Source organism: Ruditapes philippinarum, unplaced genomic scaffold (genome assembly GCF_026571515.1).
Source record: "Ruditapes philippinarum isolate M1 unplaced genomic scaffold, ASM2657151v2 ctg29_1_1_1_1, whole genome shotgun sequence".
NCBI lineage: Eukaryota > Metazoa > Mollusca > Bivalvia > Venerida > Veneridae > Ruditapes > Ruditapes philippinarum.
The window spans coordinates 396,041-423,076 of record NW_026859731.1 but is presented as its reverse complement, the minus strand read 5'-3'; the positions used below and the strand labels follow the sequence as shown (position 1 = coordinate 423,076).

Here is a 27,036-nt window from a genome sequence, read left to right as displayed (position 1 = left end):
CAAACCAATTAGTGGTGGTTATATTGAAAATTGTTTTGGTATATTGTTTTGTTAGTTAAAGAATGTTTCTTTTACCTGATGTGAACAACTCTGTTGTCTTTGGCAACTCTGTTAGGAATTTTTTAATTGTACCCTTTCCATGATTATGATTAAAATGGCTTACTGTTTGCATTTTCTCTAATAGGATAGAGCCAGGCGCCAGCCTTTGCACAATTATGCAGTGTTACCATTGCCTAACTACTATTAACAGTATGTTGAAGTCCCATTTAATAACAATTGAATATTCCAAAGTCAAAATCAGGAAAAGTCCATTGCATAAATGAAAGGGGGTAAAAAATAAAGAATAATGTCTAACAAGTTGATATATATTTATAGTTAATAAAACTAGGAAATATCTAAATGTACATGAAGATGAAGAGAGTATTATTTTAATAAACCCCATTCATAAACTCTCATTCTATTGAAACCTATATTTAAACAGCATTTACTTCTGACAATATTTTTAGAAAGGGTTTTAGTCTGCAGATTTAGATGTAATGTTTATATTGTTTCTTAAGAAGGCAAAAAACTGACACATTTTTTTTTTTTGTCGAGAAGGTATTAAAATGCGAAGGGATTAAGTTTTGCTGGAATAATATTTATTTAATGAAAAGAAGGGTCCTGAATAGAAAACTTGACTATTGTAATGGTATAAGATTAAGAAAATCCATTGTACAGATATTGTTAGGTCGTAATCGTGCCTCAAAAGGAGTGTGTGACATTTTCCTGTACTGAACGACAAGTGATAAAATAGTGTCAGATATATACAATAGTCGTTACGTTTCGAGACGACCTAGGTATTACCGATTTTATGTATACGGTAATGTTACATTTGTAGTTCAAATTTGTATATAAGTAACGAAATTTTGATAAATGATTGTGATCTCTTTACATTACATAAAGCAATGAAATTTAGTCTTCTCGTAAAGACGATGCTACCTTTTCATTTTGATATTAATATATCATTCACTTAATGCAAATTGATAAACAGGCTGGTGATAGTGTATTATGTAATGACAAATATATGACATATTGTGGTTTAAGTTTTCAGTACAATTTATCATCTCATCTATAGGTAATTTAGCCCTTACCTTCCCTAATTATCTTAAATGGACTTGTCTTGATTATAATGAGCTTTCATTTTGGGATGAACCATTCATCAAACATAAGGACAATTTTAACACATGTATTAAGTGAATAGTGTTGTCCATGATCAAATAAATGGCTGCCTGATCTTGATCTGCACTGGTCACATGGGTTAAATTTTTTGCCGTTACCAGACTAAGTTTGTATTTAAAAGACTCCATACCCAATTAGGTTGATAGCAAGAGTACTAGGTCAGCAGACTTTGGTTTCCCAAGTTTGGGCACTGGGATGAACTTTGTTTATTATGGATGATTCTCTTGAATATTTGTTGAGGTCAACATGTCTTATATATGATCAGTTCTCCACTGATGTTTGAAATGAATAAGGTAGAGAAGTTGACACCTACTTGTGGAGAAACAGATTCATATCCAGGAACACTTTATGTGGTAAATGGTTGAAAACACTGTTAAATGAAAAAATACTGTTAAAAATCGGCATTTAAAGAGCCCAGCGATACAAAAATTATTCTGTATCCTCCACATGTATTTAAACTGTCATCAGTGACCTGCTGACTTTGACAGCTTATTTGAAAGCTTTTCAAATCCCATGATCCCTTGTACAATGATTAGCTAAGTCAATGTTATCAGTGTGGACAAGACAAAATTTAGAAGAAAAGGGGTTTTTGATTTGTACTGACATCTGAGATAATTAATGACTGTCCCACTGGCATTGTGGGAAATAGTGACTTTGTTTGTTACATTCCCCATGTCCTCTGGTAGCCGACACAGCTTCAGCTTTTAATCATGAAGAAATTCCGGAGAACCATCTATTTTACATAATGAAAAAAAAGTCTTAGTTCAATAGAAGGTTTTGTGATCAGTAATTGATCATCAGTGGGACTTTATCACAAATTAAAGGCAAGACGTTGGTCATTGAGACAAATGTAAATGTATAAATCGTCACCTAGTGTAGTAACGGGTTATCTCATATTAAATTATATAAGGAGTTAACCCGTTACTGCACTAAGGAGACAATATGCGATACTGACCGCCAGATATTCACCTAACCGAAGACAGAAAAAAGATTTCTGTTTTCTTCTAATATAAAACAGTTCCGGCAGCCATACTTAATTCACCCATATATCAAATTGATTTTTGTCTTTTTGCCTAGCAAGATTTGATAATGGCAAGAGACTGGTTTAGAAATTGGAAGAGCTATTGATAAAAATACACCGATTTTCCCAGTGTATATATATACATAGAGAAAACCTCACCATTAATCATGACTAAATTAAATCAGGTGGACTTAAAAAGCCGAATTAAATATCATTTTATCAATTTTCCTATAAACCGGATCGGTTGGAATTTAGTTAGTGTAATGTTTGCGTACTTTCCACTCATTCGTAAGTTACGTTATCTGGCCTTTGCGGGGCAAAACGAAGCCAGAAATTCCTTCTGTGTTGAGCAGATAATGCTAAAAACAGTCAGTTTGTAGTATAGCTGGCTTAATGGCGATATTTAATTATAGCTGATAGCTGTACAATCAATACCCTGTTATCATCTCTGGTCACTAGATGTCCAGTTGTATTGAATCATGATTTTCAATGGCAGCGGGCTGATAGAGTGGAGAAAATTGTCTGGACATACAGGGGTCCGATAGAGAATTTATTGTGTTTACCCTGCCTGATTGAATGGGTGGAAAATCCTAAGTCAACAATCGTGCTGACGGCAGAAGAGAAGAATATCACAGAAAAAAGAGAGAGAAAAGATGTGAAATTTTAAGCCGAGGAAGTGTTGTTGTTTCGAACAATAAAATTTCAGTTTTTGTATTTGAATTTTCACTGATTTGATGTTTCCCCTCTGAATCCCCAGTGAAAGTCAGGTTTATTCTTTTTTCCACTGCCTCTGATGATAGGCAAGTTAGCTTAAGAATTGTGTTTCATGTAAGAATTGTGTTTCATGTTGGAAAGTGATTAAGTTGGTGTTTTTATGGATGGGTATTCCTGCATGATAATAGATACAATCAGCACGGCATTTCAATCACAGTCCAGCATTCAATATCAAATGTTAAACTGTTCCCATCGGACCCCTGCCGTCTTGATACCCAGTGAATTTCTTCCTTTTCTCAGCAGTTACAACAAAAGAACAAAAATTACAGAAAAGAATGTTCTATCTAAACTTTAATATGTTGATATTGTCCTTAAAAATTAAAATGAGCATCTGTTATGGTGATTTCTCTCAAACCATAAGGGTTGTACGTACTCTATTGTATTCCCAAACCTACTACTGTCTTATACATATATAATAGGTACAAGGTTTCACAAAAATATGGCATTGTTCAAATTTGTCCCAAATTGATACATACATTGTATATTAAACAGCCAGTCAAAAAGGACTTGAATTGCACAGCCTTCTTTAGCGGCCTTGCCCAGGTTCTCTTACTAATGGAAGGACAATGCTAACCAGGGTTTGGTTACTTTTTAGCATTGTTTAGCTAATTTCTTGCATTGAATGGGCATACTTTGGCATTGTTTGGTAACCTTTTGACATTTTTGTGTCACTTTTTTGGTATATGCCAATGCTTTTTGTGGTCTCTGTTCTGATGGATAGAAACTAAGTTATAAATTAAACAGAAACTCTTTACTTGTAGAGTATTGTCACCTTAATGCAGTTACGGGTTAACTCTTAATATAATTTAATAGGAGTTAATGCATTACTGCACTATGGTAGAGGTATGTCCATTACATTACAATTTACATCATTGTTGTACTAAATTAACTTTCGAACCAAGCAGAAACTAAAAAATAACCGAAGTAGAACTCTTTTCTTGTATAGTATGCCCATTACTATACAATTTACATCACATTGTTGTACTAATTTCCCATAATGCTGTGCTCACTTAATTTTTGTATCTCGTGTTCTTAATACATGTTTGATGTCCTCTTTATGTTGCAAATATCTGCTTTTGAGAGATGGTTAGAAAACCTAATAAGAATTGATCCAGTTTGTACTGACATTCTATGTTTACTTAAAAACCCATTTATTGATAAGTGAAGAGAGTAAATTAGTTTAACTTGAAATGGCAATTTCACTTGAGCTTGTCGAAACATAAAATCTACAATGTTGTCTTCTGTTATTTGCTGCTAGAAAGCATGATTAAGCAAAAAACAACAACGAAGTCTTCTCTATGATCATGATCAAGTATGATCATGGTAAGAAAATGCTTGACTTAAGAAAATTGAAGTCACAACTGGCAAAAGTGACAATTTCAACAACTGTTAATTTAATCTTAAATTAGTCACTTTAATTTACTAATGTACATAACAAAGAAATATAACTGCATTAATTTTCTTCACAAACTAAACTCATTTAAACATTTTGTTATTTTGAACTGGAGCAGTAGGGGGGTTTTAGAAATAGTTTCTTTTTTAAAATTGTTAATTTTTTTTGTCTCTTCAGAAATTTAACAAAGTAGAAAATGATGGCCAAATTTGGAAAGAACTATAATATTTATCCCATTACTGCCTGCTAGCACTGTAAATTTGGCCATATAAATCATTGTGTGCTAAACTGTCAGGAAAGTCCCTCGTGTTTATAACGTCTTTACATGAATTTCAATTTCAAAGTTTAATTCTTTCTGTGGCAAATACCAAATTAGGTGATATGTTATCGATTTTGTTCAATTTGTTCGGTATATTGTGGCAAACATTTGGCAGAAAGTGAATGATTGTAGAGCGTTTTTTTGTCAGTTTTGCGTAGAAGCTAATCTTCATCAGTGCACTAAATGAAGCTATCAATGCAAGGAACAAAGTTAGGGATTGAGGTAATTTTTGGGAGAAGAAAAATTAAACCGAAAACTAATTTAATCACCTTAAAAAAGGAGTTTTTATTTAAATTGGAACTTTTTTGATAATACACTTTGTACATGTATATAGAAATTGAATTTATAAAGTTTTGATTATTCTGAAAAAAGAATCACAAGTAACAACATGTATATAATGTTGCCATGGCAAAGAGCCATGTACATGTCCAATATTTGAAATCTTCAACAGGGTATTTGTTTATTCTTTGTAAACGTAAACACAGGTCAGAAGTGTAGGCAAACAGGGGCGCCCATTGTTGTTAGTATAAAGTCACAAAGTTTTCTATTTGAACAAGCTTCTTGTATGGTACGGTCTTTAGAAATATTGTCGATTTTTCATGCCACTTTGAACTTTTTTGTTTACTTAAGAATAATTCTTATTTGGCTTCCAAAGTAAAAGCTTAGACTTCTATATAAAGGAAAACGCGGTAAATTCACACAGTTGTGTAACGGGTCTTTACTGTAAATAAATGGTAATTTACTATGCCGATATATAATGTTTGTCCATGTAATTTATTAATGAATAGAGAAATATAAAGAATTTTTGAAAGCCCCTTTGAGAGCAGTATTATTATAACTGTTTAAAGATTTCAGTCACAAAGGGTCGTTGATTTCCCTAATGCTATTAAAAAACTGAAAACTGAAGTTTGTTTTTTCTAAAAAAGAAAAAAAATTAAATACGGCCATAAACAATGTCATTAAATGTTGGTTAGGGTTTGTTTTTATTAGAATTAGAATAATCTGTTATTTTTTTTACTCTCACAAAGTCTTGAATTTAAGTACTGTTTGATTATAAAAGTTACGATGACATTGATGAAAATTTTTAAAAAATCGAAAATAATTGCATTGCAAGTCCTGGAAGTTTTCAGCAACAGTAAATATGCATTCTGTAATGATTTAAAGGTTTAGTTGCATGCAGACTGATAGGAGCCTTAGAAGGTATTACTTCAGCTTAATGGGTGACCAGGAGACCAGCTTCTGGTTCCTAAAGTGTAGTAGCCAACATTTATGAATTCTTTCATTTCTTACATTTGATAATAGTGTTGAATTCACAATGTCAATTATTACACAACACATCTGATATAAGCAGTGGGTATGGTACATGTATTGGTCAGAATTTTTACGAGAGAGCGATATGCTAAATAAGGTAATTTGTTAAAGGATTCATGTGACAAACTGTCGGTTTTATCACCCTCGTACTTGTACACATGTCAGTGATTCCCCGAGGGAAAGTGACCATTTATCTGTCGGTAATAATGAGGTATAATTTGACGATTTCTTGTCTTTAATACAATGGCAACCTTGAAGTGGATTATAATATTACATACCATTGTCAACCAGTCTGATAAACGTTCGTCAAAAATAATTGCCTGCTACCCTCTCAATCGTGTGTCAATTTTCTTAAGGATTCCCTAGTCAGAAGCACCTTTGTGAAGTCTTTAAAGAAAACTTTCGATGATTCATTAACTAATTGTCATTCTTTTGCACAGTAAAAAAAAATCATCACAAAAATGACTTTTTCTCAATTTTTTGTATTGTTATGTTAAAGAAAAGAAAATGATTGAAAAAAATGAGAAAAAGACGTGGAGACAAAAGAAATAGTCGAGGAAATTGCACCATAATTATGTTAATAGATGATATCCGAGGCGTTTTTAACAGTTTTAGAACAAATATTTGTTTGGCTCGCACCCCTGGTGTTAAGTCATTTCAAGCTTAGTCTTTGTTAAGTCTTGTCTGTTTGGAAAAGGCAAGGTGTTATTTGCTCTATCACAAGGATTTTTATAAGAAATTTTCATTTATTTCGAAATATGATGTCTCCAGCACATGCAGCTTTTACTCCAGGCTCTACCAACACCACTGTAAAGGTTAGCTTTCTACTTCATTTAATTCATATTCTACACTTTTGTTTCATTCAGCTTGATGAAATAAAACTGAGAACTATTCTGTTCTTAGAGAAGGACACAAAAAAATTTGGTTTTCTGATTTTAACATATGGTAATTGCTTGATCGGCGGTAGCATTCAAAAGTAAGTTATTTGTCAAAACATTCTGAAGTTAGGCAATACGAAACATATGGATAAAATTTAAAAAAAAAATGGAGTTAAGAATCGTTGGGTTTATTTGACTAAAGATTGTATTTTGTTTAGTAACAGGTGCATTAGTGAAACTAAGATCCCCTATTTTCTGATAATTATTTTTCCTCTAACCATCTTTTCTGTTTCTAAAGTCGTTTTGTATTAAACTAATATTTTTAATCATTTTTTAAGGTAACTCTTATAGAATCATTATGCAGTGTTCAGTTATTATTTTGATATAACACATGTCCTGTATTTATTGTTCTATTAGAACAATTCAAAGTGCTTTTTACGGAAGCAAATAAGGAGTTCACCAAGTTGTCTATCTGGTGCTCTCTGGGAGTAGAATGAACTATAAATGATTAAAAGTAATGAAGTCTGAAAAACCAAGACAGAAAAAAAAAGAGGAAAAAATCATAGTCATGTAATTATGGGGTAAAGGAGATAACGTGTAATCAAGTGGGAAGTTTACATGACATGTGCCATACATCAGATAGTTGTAGTCTAAAAGTTACCATGTTATGATGTTCCGATGATGATTCTGTAAAAGAAATGGCTTTAATCCTAAGCCTGCTTGCGGCAATGTTCAGATACTGCGCTTATGCTCGACCATTGCTGACCTTGATAACCTGCACACTTAGGCAATCTGATCATGGTCTGCACTGTCTGCTTTTCAGTTAGTACATTATTTAAAAAAAAAATTCTTAATGAATGCAATGGTTTTGTCAAGATTTTAAGAACTTACAAGTTCATTTATGATATTTATCAGATCGCATATTTTTTAATTGTTATTATATTACTGCAAAGTATAATCTTTTGTTAACTTTAATGCAACCGAACAGTTCGGACAGAGTTTATATTGATAAAATCATTTTTTAGAAGAACAACATTATTAATTATCATTACACCTACGAAAAAGTTTGCATACAATTACTACTTATGTATAAACAAACGTCATTTCTTCAAAGTGTTTTTTGTCTCCAGCAACTGATTGTAGGTGCACGTAAATCATGATTGCTGAAAACAAGGGGGAACATTCATGGCTAGAGTAAAACATGAAATGTTTTGGTTTTAACAAACGCCTTGTAAAAATAAAGCAATTGTATAACAATTATCAGTATGTAAAAATTCCAGCCCTGTGGTTTCTCATAGTGATAGGAGAAGGTTGAGAAGGATTTTTTGGCATTCCTTACTTGTCAGTTACCTTTGTCTGATTTCTTGAAACGAAATGGTGTGACGTAAGAACAAGTAAAATATCAGCTGTTCACATGTACAGTCGTAGCTGATGCATGAAGGAGGTCACTGTTTTAAATTCCTTGTTTTTAGCAACTACAGCAGTAACTAGTTTTGAGAGCCCATATTTTACCAAAAATTTTCGATTTCCGATTTTTAAAAATTGTTTAAGAAAAGATCCAGAAATAAAAGCAATGGAATGCAGTGGATCCGAAACCTGTATTGCACTTTCTGTCAAAATGGTCAGCTTCACAAAGCCAATTTTGTCTGGTTGTCTTTTAAATAAGTTGAACTTTTAAAATAAGTTGAACTATTTAGTTTGGTGGTCTTTTAAATAAGTTGAACTGTTTAGTTTGGTGGTCTTTTAAATAAGTTGAACTATTTAGTTTGGTGGTCTTTTAGATAAGTTGGATGGTCTTTTAAATTAGTTGGATAAGTTTGACCATTTAGTTTGGTGGTTTTTTAAATAAGTTGGCCTAGAATCATATATATGCTACTATGAGATTTCAATAAAAGATGAACTTGGCAAGATCAATGTTTTATGTTCAAAGTTGGAGAAATCATATTCTGTAATGGAGATTCACATGGTTTTTATTGAAATATATCATTTAAATGAGAAAGCACTGTATAAAGACCAAATTAAGCCTTTAAGATTAAGAGAGTTTATTCTAATTGATTTTTCATCAATCAAAAGTTGAAATTAAAGTACGCTTATTATGAGGATGATTGTTATTAGGACGTTATTGGCAACATGTATTCACGCCACTATATTCCTAGCATCATTCTAGCTTTAATCTCTGCCATTACAGTTCTTTGAAGCATTAACTTACGATTTATACTCTGAATAGAATCATGAGGAAATTAAAATGAGCAATGATTAATAGACACAGCAGGCGTTCTTTGAATAGATGTAAATGTAGTAAAAATAGGTGTTGAGACTTCTGAAGAAAAAAAATCATACTTGATGTCAGGTGATAAAAATGGACCAAAATATTGTCCTATGTTAGGTTTTCTTTCTAAGGGATTTTCTAGTATTAAAATACAAGAAGTGCATGATGGCAAAGGCTAAGGGCTAAAGGTTAAGCAGACATTAATAGTCTAATTATTAACATTTCAAATGACATGTAATATCTATATATACAAGGGTAGATGGGAAATTTCTTACATACTTCAAAATAACATCTGGCATTTGCCAGAGAGAGATTTTTAGGGGAGTATGATACTAGACACAGACTGTGAGATAAATGTATACAGCAAATGGTACATGTCAAATGTTACCCTCGCTCCCCCCATATCTTGTCATACAACTTCTGTCCCTGATACTGTAAGTGGCTATTTATGTATCATGGCTTCTGTTTGATGCTGGTGATCCGAATCCATTTATTTATGGAGAGAAAAATTGGATGTATTTCAAGATTTTTTCCCCCCCTTTTTCGCTCATTAATATCTTCGGTTATTGATAGCTGTGCTTGCTCAAAGTTTCAAACTCTGAATTATCAAGTGTTACTGGCCTGAAAGTTTAAAAATAATTTTTTTGAGATCTTAGTATTTTCATTGGTCAGTGCAAATTCTGTGCTTGTTTTTGACCAATCAAATTCCTTAGGTCAGAGTTATATGTATGGTAGTATTATCAGGATTTGTAAAATTATGTAATCATTGAAGGTTCGGTGTAGAATTGGGAGGTTCGGTGTAAAACTGGAAAATCCGGTGCTAAACTGGAGGATCCGGTGTAAAACTGAAACTGATTCTGACATGATGTAATTCTTCATTTTCCTCCGACCATCATGGTGAAATACAGTGCACTCTGCAATTCCCACCATTTTTTATTCACTGTGTGACGTCTGCTTAGTAGTAGGGTTCATCAGCTTTTATGTGGCTTAACTAATATTTTGTTAATGTCTCGATATTGATGTACTGATTACATGTCCTCTCAAGGTTTAAAGATTTTTGCACTCGCTGACAGAAATTAGTTGGTTCATTAGTAAGTATGTTGTTTCTTGTCTGCAGATATATCACGTAGATCATGTAGATATTAGAACAGGAGTCAGTGCTCGAGTTCTTTGTGATGTTTGAAAGTTTACTCAGAGACACAGTTCTAGCCGCATTTATGATCCTCTGAAATTTTTGACAATCAATCCTTTATTTACATATAGAAAGCCAGAGCGTGTGCATGATTGTATTTTTTTTTGCCATGAAGTAAGAACTCTTCAGGGAATTAGCTGGAGTTAAAAAAAGCTATAATTATCTGTTTGATTAATGGAAGGAGTTGAGTCTGCAGTGATCTGCTTGGATTAGAGATCTGGCAAATGATAAGCAAGAAACTTCTCTCTTTAATGTGAATAGTACAACTCCAGTTATAGCTTAAAGGAAAATAGTAATAGAATCAGGACAAACATGGGGGAGGGGGATGTTTTTGTCATTGTTCTGATTTAAAGCATGTGGTTTTCCTTAAGTAATAGTTAAAATTCTGATAACATTATAGAAGATGATTTAAAAAGGTTTACAAAAATGCCAGATTTTTATAGTTCTTGCTGTAAGTTTGAAAGGACATGCATGCATTGCAAGGTGAATGTTTAAGAGATGACACCACACTGCTTCACATAATTTCCTCTTTCTAGATCCCTACTGTTTATGTGGTTATACATGTATATTAAAGATTTTTCTTTTACTATAACATGCATTTTCAAATGTTTCTTTTTAATTTATTTAAAAAATTGAATTTTAATTACTATGTTGTACATTCAAACTGATTGTATAAAGAGTCATTGGAAAAAAAGTTTTAACAGGAATGCCAATATATGGAATACCATTGTCTGTAAAATGAAAACAAAAGTTGCAGGTAGTATCTGGCAGAGAATCAGGTGAAAATTGTGATCCGTATGAAACATTAATCAATTAATCATAATTGATTTCTAGGGCTACTTGCGGAGTGTAGAGTTTTGTGCCTGCTATATCTATCAATCATTCTGCACCTTCTCATTTATCACAGCTGGTGAAGCAGCAGGAATTTGAAAAACAAAACACAAACACTGATATTGATACACAATCGCTATTAAAATCACTTTCCCTGTGATTTAATATCAAATATAAGGACCAGTAAAATCAGACTAAAAATAACAAATCAACGTTTCAAATGTGGCACTTTTAATGTAATAAATTTAGAGAACTAAATTATTGCAGATAATAATTGGGCGGACCTAGAAATGCTGTTTTGATATGGAAAATAAAAAATAGAATGATAGTCGTTCTCAATATACCATTCGCAAAGAAGGCAAAATTTCCTTACTATACAGCTTTTGAAAAAAAAGGATGATTGCATTTCCTTATGGTTGCAGAACATTTATGTTGTAACATCGAGTTGGTTTGTCCATCCATCATACCTTAAGTTTCATGCTTCCATCACAATTCTTATCATTTAACATAGCTACAAAGTGATTGACTGATTAATTTTAGATAGTTGGTGTATTGGTATCTTTTTCTGACCTCTACCTTTGGTTGGTGTTACCATACTGTGTTATTTGTTATGGTTTTAGATTAAGTAAAGTGACATCAGAGAGAATCCATTAGCAAGTTTCTATATTTTTTTGAAGCTATATAAATTACATAATAATCTATTAATCTTTATATGCTTTCCATTGATGGTTGGGAGGGGATTTTTCTTTGTTGAAGAGAAAAGAAAGAAACTTTTTCTGCTGGTGTATTCTTGAAGTTCCTCTTCAGATAATTTATCAAGTAGATATTGATGAAGGTTGATAAGTTTGATATATTTGGGAATGCAATGTTCTTCTTTAAGTAAAGCTGTTGTGGGAACCTTTACAATTTGAGATAGCATCTATCTTCTGAGACTAAAAAAACCTCGTTAATTTCATTTCGCGATTTAACTAAGAAGAAGTTTTTTCAATATCTCAAATGCTTATCATCAAGTTTTAAACGATAAGATTTTGAAGATGAAATTTGAACAGACGATGCGCACCCGCTGAGATCTAAAGCCTCAGAACCTGTTCCAGCTGCCATTACGGTAAAAACGCACAAAAACTAGACGCACTTCCTGAAGATTCTAAAAACGGGATGCACTGTTTTATATCAGATGCGGTTAGAAATTAAAAATCTTGGGTGCATAGGCATTAATATAATGACTGAATGACTGTATATATCGGAAAGCATGATGGGTTAATGTAGAAAAATTCGTTTATACGTTTGATTTATAGAAAAAAGTTTGTCATTCAATTATTTCTGGTTGTATCTTATTAAGATACTGCTGATAAAACTTGTACATTTATAGTTGATTTATCACTGGTCGTTTTATTTTTGTAATATGATATATGGAAGTCTAGGGGTTAAGCCATGCTTTGGTTAATTGTATAAAATGCTTGTTTAGTTTTGTATGGTAGACCGACTGATCAAATAAACATAAGAGACAATATCTCACTCAGCCCGGCAGAGATTCTGCTTTCGGATCAAGCGACGTCAGGATCTGTGATGGTATAAAAATTCAATATTTATCGACTATCTTTCTTCTTTCTCTAACGGTTTCCTCTAATTGGATCGGATTATGGAAATGCCAGAGACTTAGAAACATCTATTTTTGGTAACGAAGTGTTAAGGTATCGTTTTCTACAGAGTAAAGAGAACGATGCTTTACTTTAAGACGTTTTTTTCCTCTCTTCTGAAAGGCAATTTGGTTAAGAAAACCTTCTTATCTGTTTGTGAGTGCATTTGCATCTTATAAGGAGAAAGAAATGGTAGAAATGTAACTTAAATTGAATGAATATGTCGCTGCGATTTTGTTTATATAGATTTATATTATAAAGATGCAATTTCTTTCTCCCATTTTACAAAAGATGCTTGCGTCTATTAGAGATATGAATCTGAAAGCCTGAGGTTATTGTTAAGGTATTTGTGACTTTGAAGACATGACTAATAGGTTAAAATTGACTTATAATATGAACCAAGGTATTGTATATAAGTACAAATTAAATGAAATATTATTGCAAAGTAAGAATTTATTGCGTAACCTCTTGCGTGAGAACGTTCTGTATAGAACAAACAGAATAAACATAGTTTTCCGTTTGTGTTCGACACTGGTCTTTTCTAACTGCCTTGCAATCATTCAACTTTTGTTCATAAGTAAATACGCAGTTTTTGTCTATTGATATTTTGTATCCACTTGTAGATATATTTATATAAGAAGGTCTCTAATTTAAAGGAAATGTTTATGTCAAAGTTTACATAGCTTTCATAGAGAAAACCTTTCATGTTTTGTAACGGTGAAAAGAAAAGCAAACATGCATTGTGATCTGGAGATACAGTGTTTGTCGACTGTACCTAACTGTGAAAACAAAACTTGTTGCCGACAGTAATTTCTTTCAAATTGTACATAATGATCGGCCATTATATTGTGATATATATCGGAAAGTTTGTCAGCACATGTATTGTACTTTACATGTACAAATTTGGCAATGGTTATAACACTTCTTAAACATTTATTTTCGGTAACTGCGAAATCAGAAAGGTGTTTAAAACGTAAAGCTGAGGGAAAAAAATTAAAGGGTGTTGGTTCCTATTTAAAAAATAGAAAATACAACAGTTTTTTTTTTGCCATGATTAAAAGTTTTTATAAAATTTAAAACATTTATAAAACTGATACATTTTGTATTAATGGAAAAGGCCATTAACTTTGAAAGCAATCTTTATTCTATATTAAGATTGGAAAGATTTAATTCAAGTTTTTTTGAATTTTATTTTGATAACATTTTAATACTTTTAATACCTATGATTAGAGAATGTTACAGTTAAGTTAGTCTAGTATGCTGGATTTATCAATTACAAAATGCGATATCAAAGATATCGTATCCAATTAAACAGCTGGTATTATCAGAGATGGTAGTTTGTACGCATTTTTCTGCCTGTTTTTGATCCGAGCTCATTAATGTTAGTGTACAGTTCATTATTCATTGATTACAAATGTTTTACATGTCTTATCCTATTTTAAGGGTAATTCATTCGTAATAAACCAATTGATTTTACGCCATTTTACGTCCCCGAGATTGATCGTATTAGGGCAGGTTTTGTACGATATTTACATCACTGAACAGCTGTTCTATTCAAATAAAAAACAATCAAATATGCAACAGCACGGATTGTATGTGTATTTAGTAAATTTCTAACAACGTGTATAAAAGCTAGCAGTTTGTTCTCTTCTAATGATAGGATCGTATCAATTGATTGGCTCATAGTGAAAATATTGTAAGGTTGATTAAGGCTTTTGTTTCCTAATTGTTGGTATATGTGCCAGGCACGACACCTTTTAATCTAAATAAAGAGCAACTTACACAAGGCGTGTGCAGTGGCAGTAATTAAACTCAACGTCATTATCGATAATCAAGTTTCCATCGTTTTCTGGAATGGTTTTATTTCCAGCGCTTTCCTATTTAACTTTTGTTTCAGTACAATAATTGTCATCCTAAGACTTTCATGTATTTCTGACGTTACTTTCCTTCATCTCCGTTTGAAAAGTATTTAATGGCCGCTTTCCATTTTCAATAAATTGTTTTTTTCCAACGAAATCATGTTTTGGGTCAGTCTGGAATAAAAGTCTGGAAAAGGGTTGATCCCTCATAAGCAATATTTCATTGGTTGTTTTAATTTGAGAATATCCCTATCAGATGCTTGCATTTGAATTATTAACACCATTTTTAGTTGTATATATACACATTATTATAATTCTTTTAATAAAATTTGAGCAGCAGTCAAGACTTTGTATACAATCTACATTATGCAAATTACAAACCAGTCATTCAGTTACACTCAAATGAGTTAAGATACAAAATAAAAACGAGGAAAAAAAAAATGAAAGCGCTAAAACCGAAGAGAAAGTGACACGAATATACTTATTCAAATCTTTATTGTTACCGGGTACTCTGATAAAAGAAAACATACATTATAGATTTAATCATTATTTAGACCAAGGTCAGCTTTCTTGTTTGAAACAAAAGACTTGTCAAAAACGTAAGCGAATTTTTCTTTTTAGTTTTTACAATCATGAAGAGATCTTTTTCGTTGGTTATTAAAAAGTTTTCATTTCACACAATCTGATAGGGTCGAAAGTTGTTTGGCCTTGTTTTTCTTGGGCGGTCGAACGTTAATGACTGTAATTTTAAGGTTGTCTTTTGTCACCTTGGTCTTTGTAGTGTGGGAGAATAGCTTCTTTGATTTCAAGACAGTCATGTAGTTTACTGATAGGTAACTGGTGCACTGTACTTACCAATGCTATTATCTTTCAGATCTTATATTGTTGTTGTTTTTTCCCCAGATTTTGATGATTTGTCACTTTCTTTTAGTTATATAATGCATGTACATAATTATTATGCAAGTGGTAATAATAATGATGCACCTTAAGGTGTGCTTGAAGTCTTTGAATCATACAACATGAAGGCAAGTTTTGCTTGTAATATTTGCGGTCATAACTCGGCACGTCTTCGCTGTCTGACCATGCAGACACGAGACTACTCTGTCCGTTGCAGAGTTTTCAACATTTTGAATTTAAAATTGAAATATCTAAGAATAACAATGGATAAAGTTCCAAAAATAATGAAGAACAGTTTCTTTATAAAAAAACTTAAGAGATGTAAACTATAGTTATCTTAACAATAAATTTCATACACACACTAATTGTTTGTTGTTTCATGAATTTCATCTACTTTTGTCTTTTATTTGATTTAATTTACAACCCATGTTTGTTTTTAAGTTTTCTTCGGATAGATGTTGATTGAAGTAAAGACAAATATTCTTTTGTTTGTTCACTGGCATGTTTTAATTAAGAACCTGTTGTAAAAATTAAACCTTTCAAACAGGTGTCATAAATTTAATTATATAAAACACATCTGCACTGATAAGCAGAGTTTTTTTCGGTTCTTTCTTTTCCATTTTTCACTTCTGTGCACTTTTCTCAAGTGGGTTTGTTCTGATTTTTTTATCTCGGTACTTGTACCACTAAGCTTTTAAAGATACTCTTCAATGTCCTGCTGATATTGTCACTTTTACCATTATCAAAATCCCCCTCAAGAGACGAAAAACGGGTTGTTCTGTCCAAACATTCCTCTTCAAGACATGCAGACTAATCCGTGAAGATGGGCTGATATTTTCCTGGAAGTTTCATTGATGTAAAGGACTTTATAAGATCGCACTTCAAAATTTACCTTGATGAAAAGTGGTTTGTGTATGCGCGTGAATATTAGGACTCTTTCCGCCCAACTGGGATCATGTTGGTATTTGATTACACTTGTGCAGAATTCAACAATCACTTACGGTGCAGAATTCAACAATCACTTACGTAAGAATCAAACTTTGGTCCGGATTTATTTTTAATACTTTTATGGCATGTTGGTATGGTGGTATGTTAGGTTTTTTTTTGGTCCATTCGATTGTAATGTTTATTATAATATCGATGTATGTATTTTTAACTGTGGAGAGTACTAAAATCTTGTGTTCATATTGACAACAAAGGTTTAGACTGTTATTTTTGTAGATATGGCTGAACTAGCTCGGTAAGATGGTCATCTGTTATTATAATGTAAACACAGGCCGAACAAAATTATACCGTTGTGATTTTATCATTCATACCATACTCCGATCTTCCTTTATCACTAAGTTGTTTATGTTCACTCATCTGAACAAGAAAATTTGGTTTCTGACTACTTTAAATAATGGCTTAAAACATCAAGAAAATGACAGGGTTTGAAAGTTTTTTTGAAAGGTTTATAATAGTGTGATCGCAAAGAAGTGTCAAAAGTTGACTGCCATTCATTTGTATACACAAAGGGAAGCCTCTTGTTGCTTTTACTACATACTTTTTAAATCAGTTTTGAAAGAATTTATATAAATATTTTTGTAAACTTTTAACAAAATTTCTAAAAATGTATATATAAGATTAAGATTTTTGAAAGAACATTGTTCTGCTATTACAATTGAATAGATTTTAAACTGTTGCTGCATTAAAGTAGGCGATATATATATATATACATGCTTTTGATAAGTACATTGACATTGTGCAAAGAAGTTACCCTGGAACAGTCCAATAAATTCTTCTGCCCTGGAACAGTCCAATAAATAATTCTGAAGTTGGTCAGCCTGATGTATAGAGTCTGGTCAGATGGCACAATTATTTGCAGACTGGTCTGACTGTATACTCCTATGGCAAAGGCAGTCCATCTTTGGGTTCAGCATTTCCAAGGTTATATGTATCCACCTATTTCATATTATTGATATTTCCTTTTCCAGATGGTGACCAAGACCAAGAAAATATTTGTAGGAGGATTGTCTGCGCAGACCACAGTAGAAGATGTGAAGAAATATTTCTCAACATTTGGAAAAGTAAGTGCTTCCTTACCAGTCATTCCAAAAGAACAAAATTTGAATTTGTAAACCAGTCTCAAAATGTTGCATTTTCATTGGTCAGTTTCAATATTAATCATTGAATCAACCAATCAGATGCTAATATATCAAGACTGGTTCATATATTCAGTTTAAAACATATATTATTATAAGGAAACAGTTCTGTGATATTTTGTAAGAGAACACACACACTAACCCTTTTCCAAAGAACACACACTGACCTTTTAGAACTGGATGATAAAGAGACATGAAAATAGAATGAGTACTGTAAAGAAATTCTTCTCCATTTCATGTACCATGACACTGAGGAGAGATAATAGAGTACTTGCATATATGAGAACATAAGAATGGTAAAAATAAAGAAGAAGAATTCACAATAACAAGCGTTATTAATAATTTTTCATCAAATATGAAATTAAGTGTGCGTCTACATGCAAGAAGCAATATCGTTATAGTCGGGTAAATTATGTTTATGATTTCATTACTTGAGATATGTAAGACACGTGGCTCTCTGTAGATAAAAGTCAAATGGCGCTAATTAGTCTGCTCAAAGGCATGAAGAAGTCGTTTATGAAATAAATGAACATCTGTACCATTGGCATGCTGTAAACAATCGCTACGGAAAACTTACATTGACACGTGTATTAAAAAAAAAAAAGCCGAGTTCCTATATATTTTTTCTTTTCGTATAACACACACTGAAAGAAACATCTGTAGATATTGTATTGATTTTCAATGTAAGGAACGAAGCTTCTGTTGTTAGGACAGTTAAATGTAATCTGTTAGGAGATGGTTATGATAAATGTCCGAGGAATAAATCATCAAGATGACGCAAAGATCAAATAAGATGGGGGTCAGTCACCTTAGTTGAAAATGTAGGGTAAAAACATGCAAATTAAGACAAAGGGGCTGAATTACATGTCCGTATAATTTTGATTGGTGGAATTCCGAATTTTCTTGGTTAAAACTCTGCAATGCTGTTGAATGAAACATCGTTAATATTAAAATTTTATGAACATCTGATATAGTAATGAGTATTTGACCTGTATAGAATGATAACAATGAAAGAATATAATTATATTAATGACACAGAGGCAATTTATATGGTTAAAAAACATTGCTGTGAATTCTGGCAATGATGATAATTATGTGCTTATGCCACAGATATAAAATTACAGGTCATCTTGCAAAGGTTGTGGAATTTTGCTATAGATTAACTTTTTTCATTATGAAAACCCCTAAAATAAACAAAGAACAGTTCAAAATTCAAAGGAGGGCTAGTCCATTATACAAATTTAGCAAGTTATTTGTTAAGATGAAAAGTTTAAAAGGGATATTGTAAACTTTCATATTTCACTAACTTCTGTGGTTCACCAGTTTTCATATTTCACCGAGTGCAAGATGCAGGTTCACTTGACAGTGTCATGCAAGGAAGAAAAACGTGTTTCCGAATTAACAGTATTGATTCCTGTTTTGGAAAAACTAGGACATTATACATATTACAATAGTTATAAGAAGTTCCGTAATACTCGACGGAATGCCTGTAATTCCTTTTCATTATCCTGTAATTGTCCCGTTGTCCAAAGTATCAGTTGCAGGGAAGCTTTCCAAATCTGTTGTGACTATAGTGTCATCGATTGCAATAATGCGGAGCTATTGTCAAAGAAAATGTCGCAAATGATGGTAAAATAAGTCTGCAGTAACCTGAGGCAAAGATTGGCATTTCCAAAAAGCGCAGACATTTCTTCTTCCAGAAAACGGATTTGTTTTAGTGAATCTTTGAAAATACATTCAAATCTTGGATAACGGTGCATCCTGAGTAAATAAACTAAGTCAGCATATTTATTAGGGCGGCAATGAATTGAAAATAATTGTATGACTTTCCTTTCTAAACAGTACAGTAAACTTGCTTAAAAGGATATCCAGGGGACCGTCAAATTTATATTGTTATTCTGGGTATCATTATATCCGAGGGGCAACCAATTTCAAAACAAGAGTCCGGACCAAGGCAACAGAATCGTTATAACTTGTATGTCTTTATATTGTTACAAATGATATCGTTATAAGTCAGGGGTTTACTGTAGTTATCTCTTCAAGCGAAATTTATTTCCAATTCAACTGACTCATCGCTAATCATCATTTGAATCAAGATTTATAAATGCATTTCAGTACAGTAGAAGTATATTACCTTGAATATATCATTTCATCACTTTAAGGTCATTGAAATTTTGCAAAAATATTTTTGTTCTCGTTCTGAAAGAAGGCCACTCAAAACTCAAAGGTTTTCAGATAAATGTTAAGTCACATATTTGAAATGGATTAGATTTGTTTGAATGGGGCTAGGTTACATTTACTTAAGGGAGTTAAATTGTCCTGGTTACCTTGAAGCTTTAAATTAATGATGCAAGCATTTGAGCGATCTATGAAATACTACTTGTTCAGACAAGACGTATAAGGTTTCTAACTCTATATAAAATATCCTCCGTTAACTGAAAGCTAATATTTTTTGATTGTCATGACATTGAAATATAATGAATTTAATAGCGTAATTTACGTAGGTGTAGAGTCATTAAACCGTAAATAGTTTAGACGCACTTTTAAACATATAACGTCTTAATACATACCCAACTAAATGTACGTTTTTACTTTCTCTTATCCTTTTGACTGTTCACGCTTCATGTACTATTTATATTTTAACCATCTTTAGGATTAAATTAAAAATGTGTTCAGGTGAATAGCTTGTCATTTACTTTGAGAGTCGCATTGAAGCAGCTATTACTTTGATCACTTTGCATAAATTTATCATGCTTTGGAGATATATATTCATAATTCATAAATATAATTTATGTGATTTATTCAACACGTGGCTCAAATGAGACGAGATTGAACCTTATAAGTTTTTGCACATTTTAGCTTACTGTAGCCGTCAATATTTGATGAGGAAAAGAAAACGAAACTCGGCTTTCAAAATTGATTATAACTTATACTAACTAAAATTTTAAACAGAAATTTTCATTTATTGCGATATTGAAGTTTCATCCCAGAGCTTCTTTTATTCCGTTAAATTTTGCCTTCCCAATGTCATGTGTGGTCGTGCCCTTTGACATCCACCTGCATTTATAATGCATATTTACAATAGCTGTAATTTATACAGCAAAACAATGATAAAGTAGTCCTATAAAAATTTCATGTTTAATTTAAGAAAAAAAAATCATTAAAAATAAAAAGATAAATAATCATGATAGTGATGTGGTGCATTTGATTAATTAAATTCAGTGGTTCAGAACGATATTCTCTAAATGTGCAATGTTACTGTGGAATCAGCAGACTATGAAAGAGCAAATACAATCAAGCAAACCTGTACTAGAGCAGAACAGAACAGAATTTATTGATGTACGCCACCAGCCCATAACATATAACCTATATCAGGTTACTAAATAATTCTCATGACTAATTCTCATGTTATATATATAATATTATTTTCCTGTCTGGATTTTGCAGTTTTTAGATGGCGTTAAAAAAGAAGACAAAGCAAGAAATATATATGAATGTAATGGGACTTATAAGATTTATATTGTTTTTCTGCATTGTTTGTACATTTTGACCAAAATCTGTACCTTTTGCTATACAGTTCAAGTAAATTAAAATCCATTAAAATAGTAATTGACTGATCAAAATTTGAGGGGGTGGCAGGGAGGTGAAGTCAGTACAACAGTTCACGATGATGCAAGGGTTATCCTCGGTCGTAAGGACTCTATTTAGTGCACCATGAGAGATTTACAATGTCAAAAAAATGATCTAAAATGTCAAGATCAAAGAGTTCATCGTTTATTAATTATCAATGAGCTATAAATAAATATAGAAAGATTTATTTTTTTGCACTTGACTTGTACAAATTTACCCTAGATAATTTAATAGTTTAAAAGAGGATACCAATCTCCCAGACATTTAATTGACGTCTTGTTTTGAACAGGGAAAGTGATGCTTTCTCCAGGAATAGAACAAAAATATTACTCAGGAATGTGAAAACTTTTTTTACCATACAAACCTGGTGGCAATTAGAGATATATAAATTCAACAATAAAACATTTTCTCCTACTGAACATGCCTACTTTTTACGATGGTACTGATAAATATATCAGGAAATGCGTGTAGTTTCACAGATAGGGCCAACGTACAGAAGTCGTTTTTCGCAGATATATATACTGGTATACTCCATCTCGACTGCTGGATAATCAGATTCTTTGCTTAAGTGGCGGCTGAAATGGGCCTGGAATCTCATAAACGAATGTTTCACATTTTTGTCTTCCCTTTGCCAATTCCTTCACAGTCTGTAGTGCATAGAACTGCATGCCTGATTATAGTGGGAGAAAAAAATACTCAAGAATGTAGATAGTCTGTAGAGATGATAATTTTATGTCTATGACTTTTTTCGTTTTGCTAATAAAAATTAGGGCAGCCTGTGTTACAAACAGGTGAGAATTTAGGTTAATGTAAGAAGGGAACTGACATTATAAAGACAGATGGAGTATGACAGAAAAAAAGCCACTTGACATTGATTTTCTTTTAAATGTCGATTTTTTTTTTTTAGTTAATTGAATTATAAGACACCTGTAATAGGTCACTGAATCACAATTAATGGCATAAGAGTTCATAAATTGGATGAATATTTCAGTCCGGCTTGAGAGATTTAAAAAATGTATCTATTTCTTTAAAAGAATTAATGATAATTAATATTTGGGATAAATTGTACGAAACGTTGACTCGCCACTAGATTTTACAAGGTTGAACAGTCGACACCTCTAGAAATTACATAGTATGAACAGTCACCACTAGAATTTACATAATATGAAAAGTTGCCACTAGAATTTATGAAGTATTAACAGTCACCACTAGAATTAACAAAGGATAAACAGACGCCACTTGAATTTATTTAACTTTTTTAAGCGGAAAGAGCAAAATGATAAAAGTTGCATTTAACCTCTAGAAATGCTTTTGTCTGCTGATGTGGATTGAGATTATTAGTGGAAATAGGACTGTTATTGGTGAAGAAAAGACAGTCCAGAATGATTAAGCTACATGCAAATACTTCATTTAATGAACAAGCAAATCAAGAAAAATATCTCTTTAGGTGAAAGGGGAAACAAAAAAAAGTGAGCAAAATGTGATGAATACTTTTCTTGCATGACTTACGAAATCGAAGCACTGAAAACAGGGCTGGGATTCTGAAATTGTAAATGCTTTATTATTTTTTCTCTGACATAATGATTCTGGATGGATTTTTTTTTTTTGCTTCACCACTTTCTTTCAATTACTAATGATGGCAATCAGGATTTAGGAAGTTTCATTTAGGCCATATGGAAGATGTTTCAGGCGCAAAGTAAATTGCTTAAGGTGTTGGAAACTGTTTTAATTATATATTTTTTTTCTAAATTTCTTGTCGAATCTAGGGCATTACTAGTAAATTGTTTGTTTCTGAGAACACTGTACCACTGTTACACACTTAAGTTGCAATGCACTGTCTACTATTTTTTTCATAATTCCATAATTGATACAAAATATCGTCACATTAGCAAGGTATATGCAGCAAACCATCCAATCACCCCCCTCTCCCCCCAGTTCATTATAAACTCTATTTACCCTCATCTCTAGGTTATTTTCTGCTTGAGAGAAATGTTATTTTGTTGTTGGTTACTGTCATACCAAACAATTTATGAGTAACACATCATGCTGATGTTTAATTTATTGCCTGGTTTAACAGACTAATGTACTTTTGATGCAGCAGCTATTTTTCTGGATGAAAATTTAAAGAGATATATACAGCAGTAATTAAACAGAAAATTGCACTTTAAAAAACTATTTATAGAAAGATACATGTCATTCGGAAAAATTAATCATTTCACAGTTAGGGGAAGGGGACAATCTCTAAAAATAGGCAAAAAAATATAATTCATTTTTGCAGAATGGGAAGAAAAAAAAATGATGTAAAGAATGGGAGGGAAAAAAGTTGATGTAAATAAAGTTTATGGGGAAAAGTGCATGTTGATTTTCAAGTATTTTCTTGTAGGGAAGTTGCTTTTAAAGGTGGTAAAACACCCCTGCATTGTGAGAAATTGCATCCATTAATGTAATCCTAGGGCTATTTATCAATGTTTTCAATGTTTAATCGCTTTTTAACCCCACCAGGCTATTGGAGATTATGATTTTTCCCACCTCTTTATTGAAGAGTGTGATATTTCAGACTCCTTTTGTGAAGATGGTGTGTTTTTTCTGACTCCTCCATTGAAGAGTGAAAGTGTAACATTCCTTGCCAGGTGGCTTTTATTCAATATGTGTCAAGATTTATACCTTCATCTGACCTTGATATACTAAAGCACTTTACCTTAACCCATTGTGCCGTTTTGTGAAGTATTTGTTTTTACAACCTTCTTTTATCCGGTTTCTACTAGAGTGATAAATTATCCGAGATATTTAAATCTGTTCAAAGCTGTGATAAAATATTCTCACCTTTTTAATTGAAATACAAAAATGTCATTAAATACAATACTTCCAAATCATTCAAACTTTTTAAAGGCTGTTGGGGGATATTTTTGATAAAATATAAGTGATTTTTTGTTCAAAGTCTTCCGCCATTCATGAATTTCTAAAGTATGTGCAATGTTAAGGTCTTGAGGTATTATGTAATATGTAAAAATTTATAATTAAATGTGACTTACAGTTCATAACCTAAGTTTTATTATCTGTCATGATAAATACCAAAAAAAAAAAAGCAGTTGGAACAGCAATATAGATAGCTGGATTGTGTGCAATATCTTCCTGGCTGTTCCAGCCATTTATACTCTCCCCTGAAAGATTCGTACATCATTTACAGAAACATCACCTTGTTTGGACAAATTTGGTTTTTAGATGCTTTTTAGGTCGGTTCCTCACCAGGTATGAATTTGGCTAATATTAATAAACTCTTTAATCCATTTAACTTGTGGTTCAAGATGTACATTGCCTGACAGTGTGTGTCTTACTGTATTTTAGATAAAGTCCTCTCTTTCTTCCTCGGAATCGAACTAAAGCTACAATTGTTACAAAAAAACATGACATTGCTTATTAAGTAGAATGTCACAGTGAGAGACATCGTGAATATTTGAACACTGTTAATGGATTGGATTTCCATACATGAAAGTTTGATGACTGTTAATTAAAGTATGCATTTCATTTGTGGAAATAAGAAACACACAGAGCAAAAAATGTGGCGCAATCAGTTTCGTAGAAATTTTCAAAATGTTTCGAACGGAATTTTTTTTCTAAAAATTAATTTAAGTGCAATATAATAAATGAATATTAAAATTTGATTTCTTGTCGATTTTCGTCAAGGGACGTTAAGATTGGTAATGGTTTATTTTTTTATGTGAAGGAATTATCCATTAGTCAGCACTGAACAAATAGAGGTAGAAGGGCATTGTCGTTTAATAATATTTTAAGTACAATTTCAATAGGAGTGATCAAACAATCTTTACTGCAGCTAAGATATTTCCTTGTTTTTTTGCCCCGTGTATTATATATAATTACTGTCTACTGCACTCCAGTTCCCTTGAATAAATACATTTTTCAAGACTTCCGAGTTAAAAATCTTAGCAACATATGCTTTATATATAAACTTTGAATGTGCGTTTGCATTTCCTCAAGATAAAATTACGTTTATCCTTACAATTATCATTCTAGACGGCTATAAAAGCGTAAATTGAATGTGATTTTTGATCTAAAGGACAAATTATTTCCTAATAGAATATTGTATAAAAATCAATTTAGATTGATTTATCTCTTCACTGTCAAAGTTTTGCCGAACGTGCCCTAACGGTAGATCTTCATAAGATTTGGTCGGTTTTAGGAAATGATCATTCATGTAGAAAGTGAAAAATATATTTCAATTAAAGCCGCTATCAATAAAACGAGAAATATTTGCCGTCACCATGACAATCGTGGGTATACTGGCATTCATGCAGAAAAAGCTTGCGTGAATAAACCTCTAATGGTTGTAAACTTTCTGTCATTTCTTCAATTAAAGAACGCAGAACTTATATTAAAAAAGCGTAATTAACCAAAGTGCTTTTTAGAAACAATTTGAATCATTTTGCTTACAGACCCCTCTTTGAGGTCGATCTACTTTCGTATGTATTTAATCTTTGATTAAATGAAAGATTAAATGAAAGTTTGTCATTTCATTGGACATTCCTAAGAGACTAGGATTTGTTGTCAAAGAAGTTGCCGAGGGTGACCGTGGGAAGAGCGATATATTAAATAGTTAACGAACAGAGATAAAATATCCTAGCAATATCATTGACCTTGAATTCGATTCACAATTAAGATGTGGAATTAAAATTAAAAAATTTCTAAAATCATTCAAATTCTGATAAAGATCTTTTTCCCTATCGCCCATCCACATTGGAAGCTGTCATGACCGTAAATGAGGGGTTTTTTTATCAATAACTGACACTTAGTCTATGTTTTCAAATGGCGGTGAGGAATGGGGATATGGTTATAGTTATAGTTATAGTAGATCTATGCCAACTTTTGTCACTTTCGATCTTCCAAGCAGTAGAAATGGAAAGCCAGACTGGTCAGCCCCTCTTTGTACATATATAAATATATAGCTTTTGGCATTTTTGAAGCAGCAGCCACCCAGTTGAAACCATAGACCTTCTGTACGATAGCAAGATAACTTGATAAATTTCAGCATCCATACCCAGATTCGAACCTTTTAGCAGCGATCTAATTTTCAGAACTATTGTTGGTGTTACGGTTATTAAGTTAACCTGAAAGAAGTTTTCAATAAAAGAAAATGAAATAGGTATAAGATACAACTAAAATTGAAGTAAAATGCTCAAAAACCCAATTACCGTATAAGCAAATGTGCTTGTACACAAATTCAACCCCTGATGGCATGTGATTTTATAAGGGACCCTGGGGGGTTATGAGGATTTAATTTGTAAGTTAGTTTCTGTCTGCAATCAATATCCCAGGACAGTATTTCTACTCATACATTATTTATAGTAGAGAAAACCTCTGCTTTGCTTAATGACAAGGGATATTTTAATTGTATCATTCTTAAAATAGTCTCTGCATGTTTCAAATAGCATGCAGAGCTCCAGAACATTGTAAAATGTCAAGAAAAGGGCAACAATCCTCGCCATAAAATTTCATGAAATTGTTTCATTAATTTTTTTCCCCACTTTGGTTTTATATACAGTTTCATTATTTTTGCCCCACTTTAGTTTCTATAATAAATTATATACAATGAGTACTCTTCACATTTCATTTCTTTAAGAAAATAAATATTAATTTTAGATTTAAGGATT

The 27,036-nt window shown here is 32.1% G+C and overlaps 1 protein-coding gene across 4 annotated transcripts in view; it reads left to right on the top strand.

The window, feature by feature from the left end:
* Positions 1-27,036, top strand: part of LOC132757688 (RNA-binding protein Musashi homolog Rbp6-like) — a 110,090-nt gene that overhangs the window by 14,684 nt on the left and 68,370 nt on the right. For all 4 annotated transcript variants that reach the window (XM_060749043.1, XM_060749045.1, XM_060749041.1 and 1 more), the window contains exon 6: positions 17,573-17,665. In XM_060749043.1, coding sequence (XP_060605026.1) covers positions 17,573-17,665 — 93 coding nt within the window. The remainder of the gene's footprint in view (positions 1-17,572; positions 17,666-27,036) is intronic.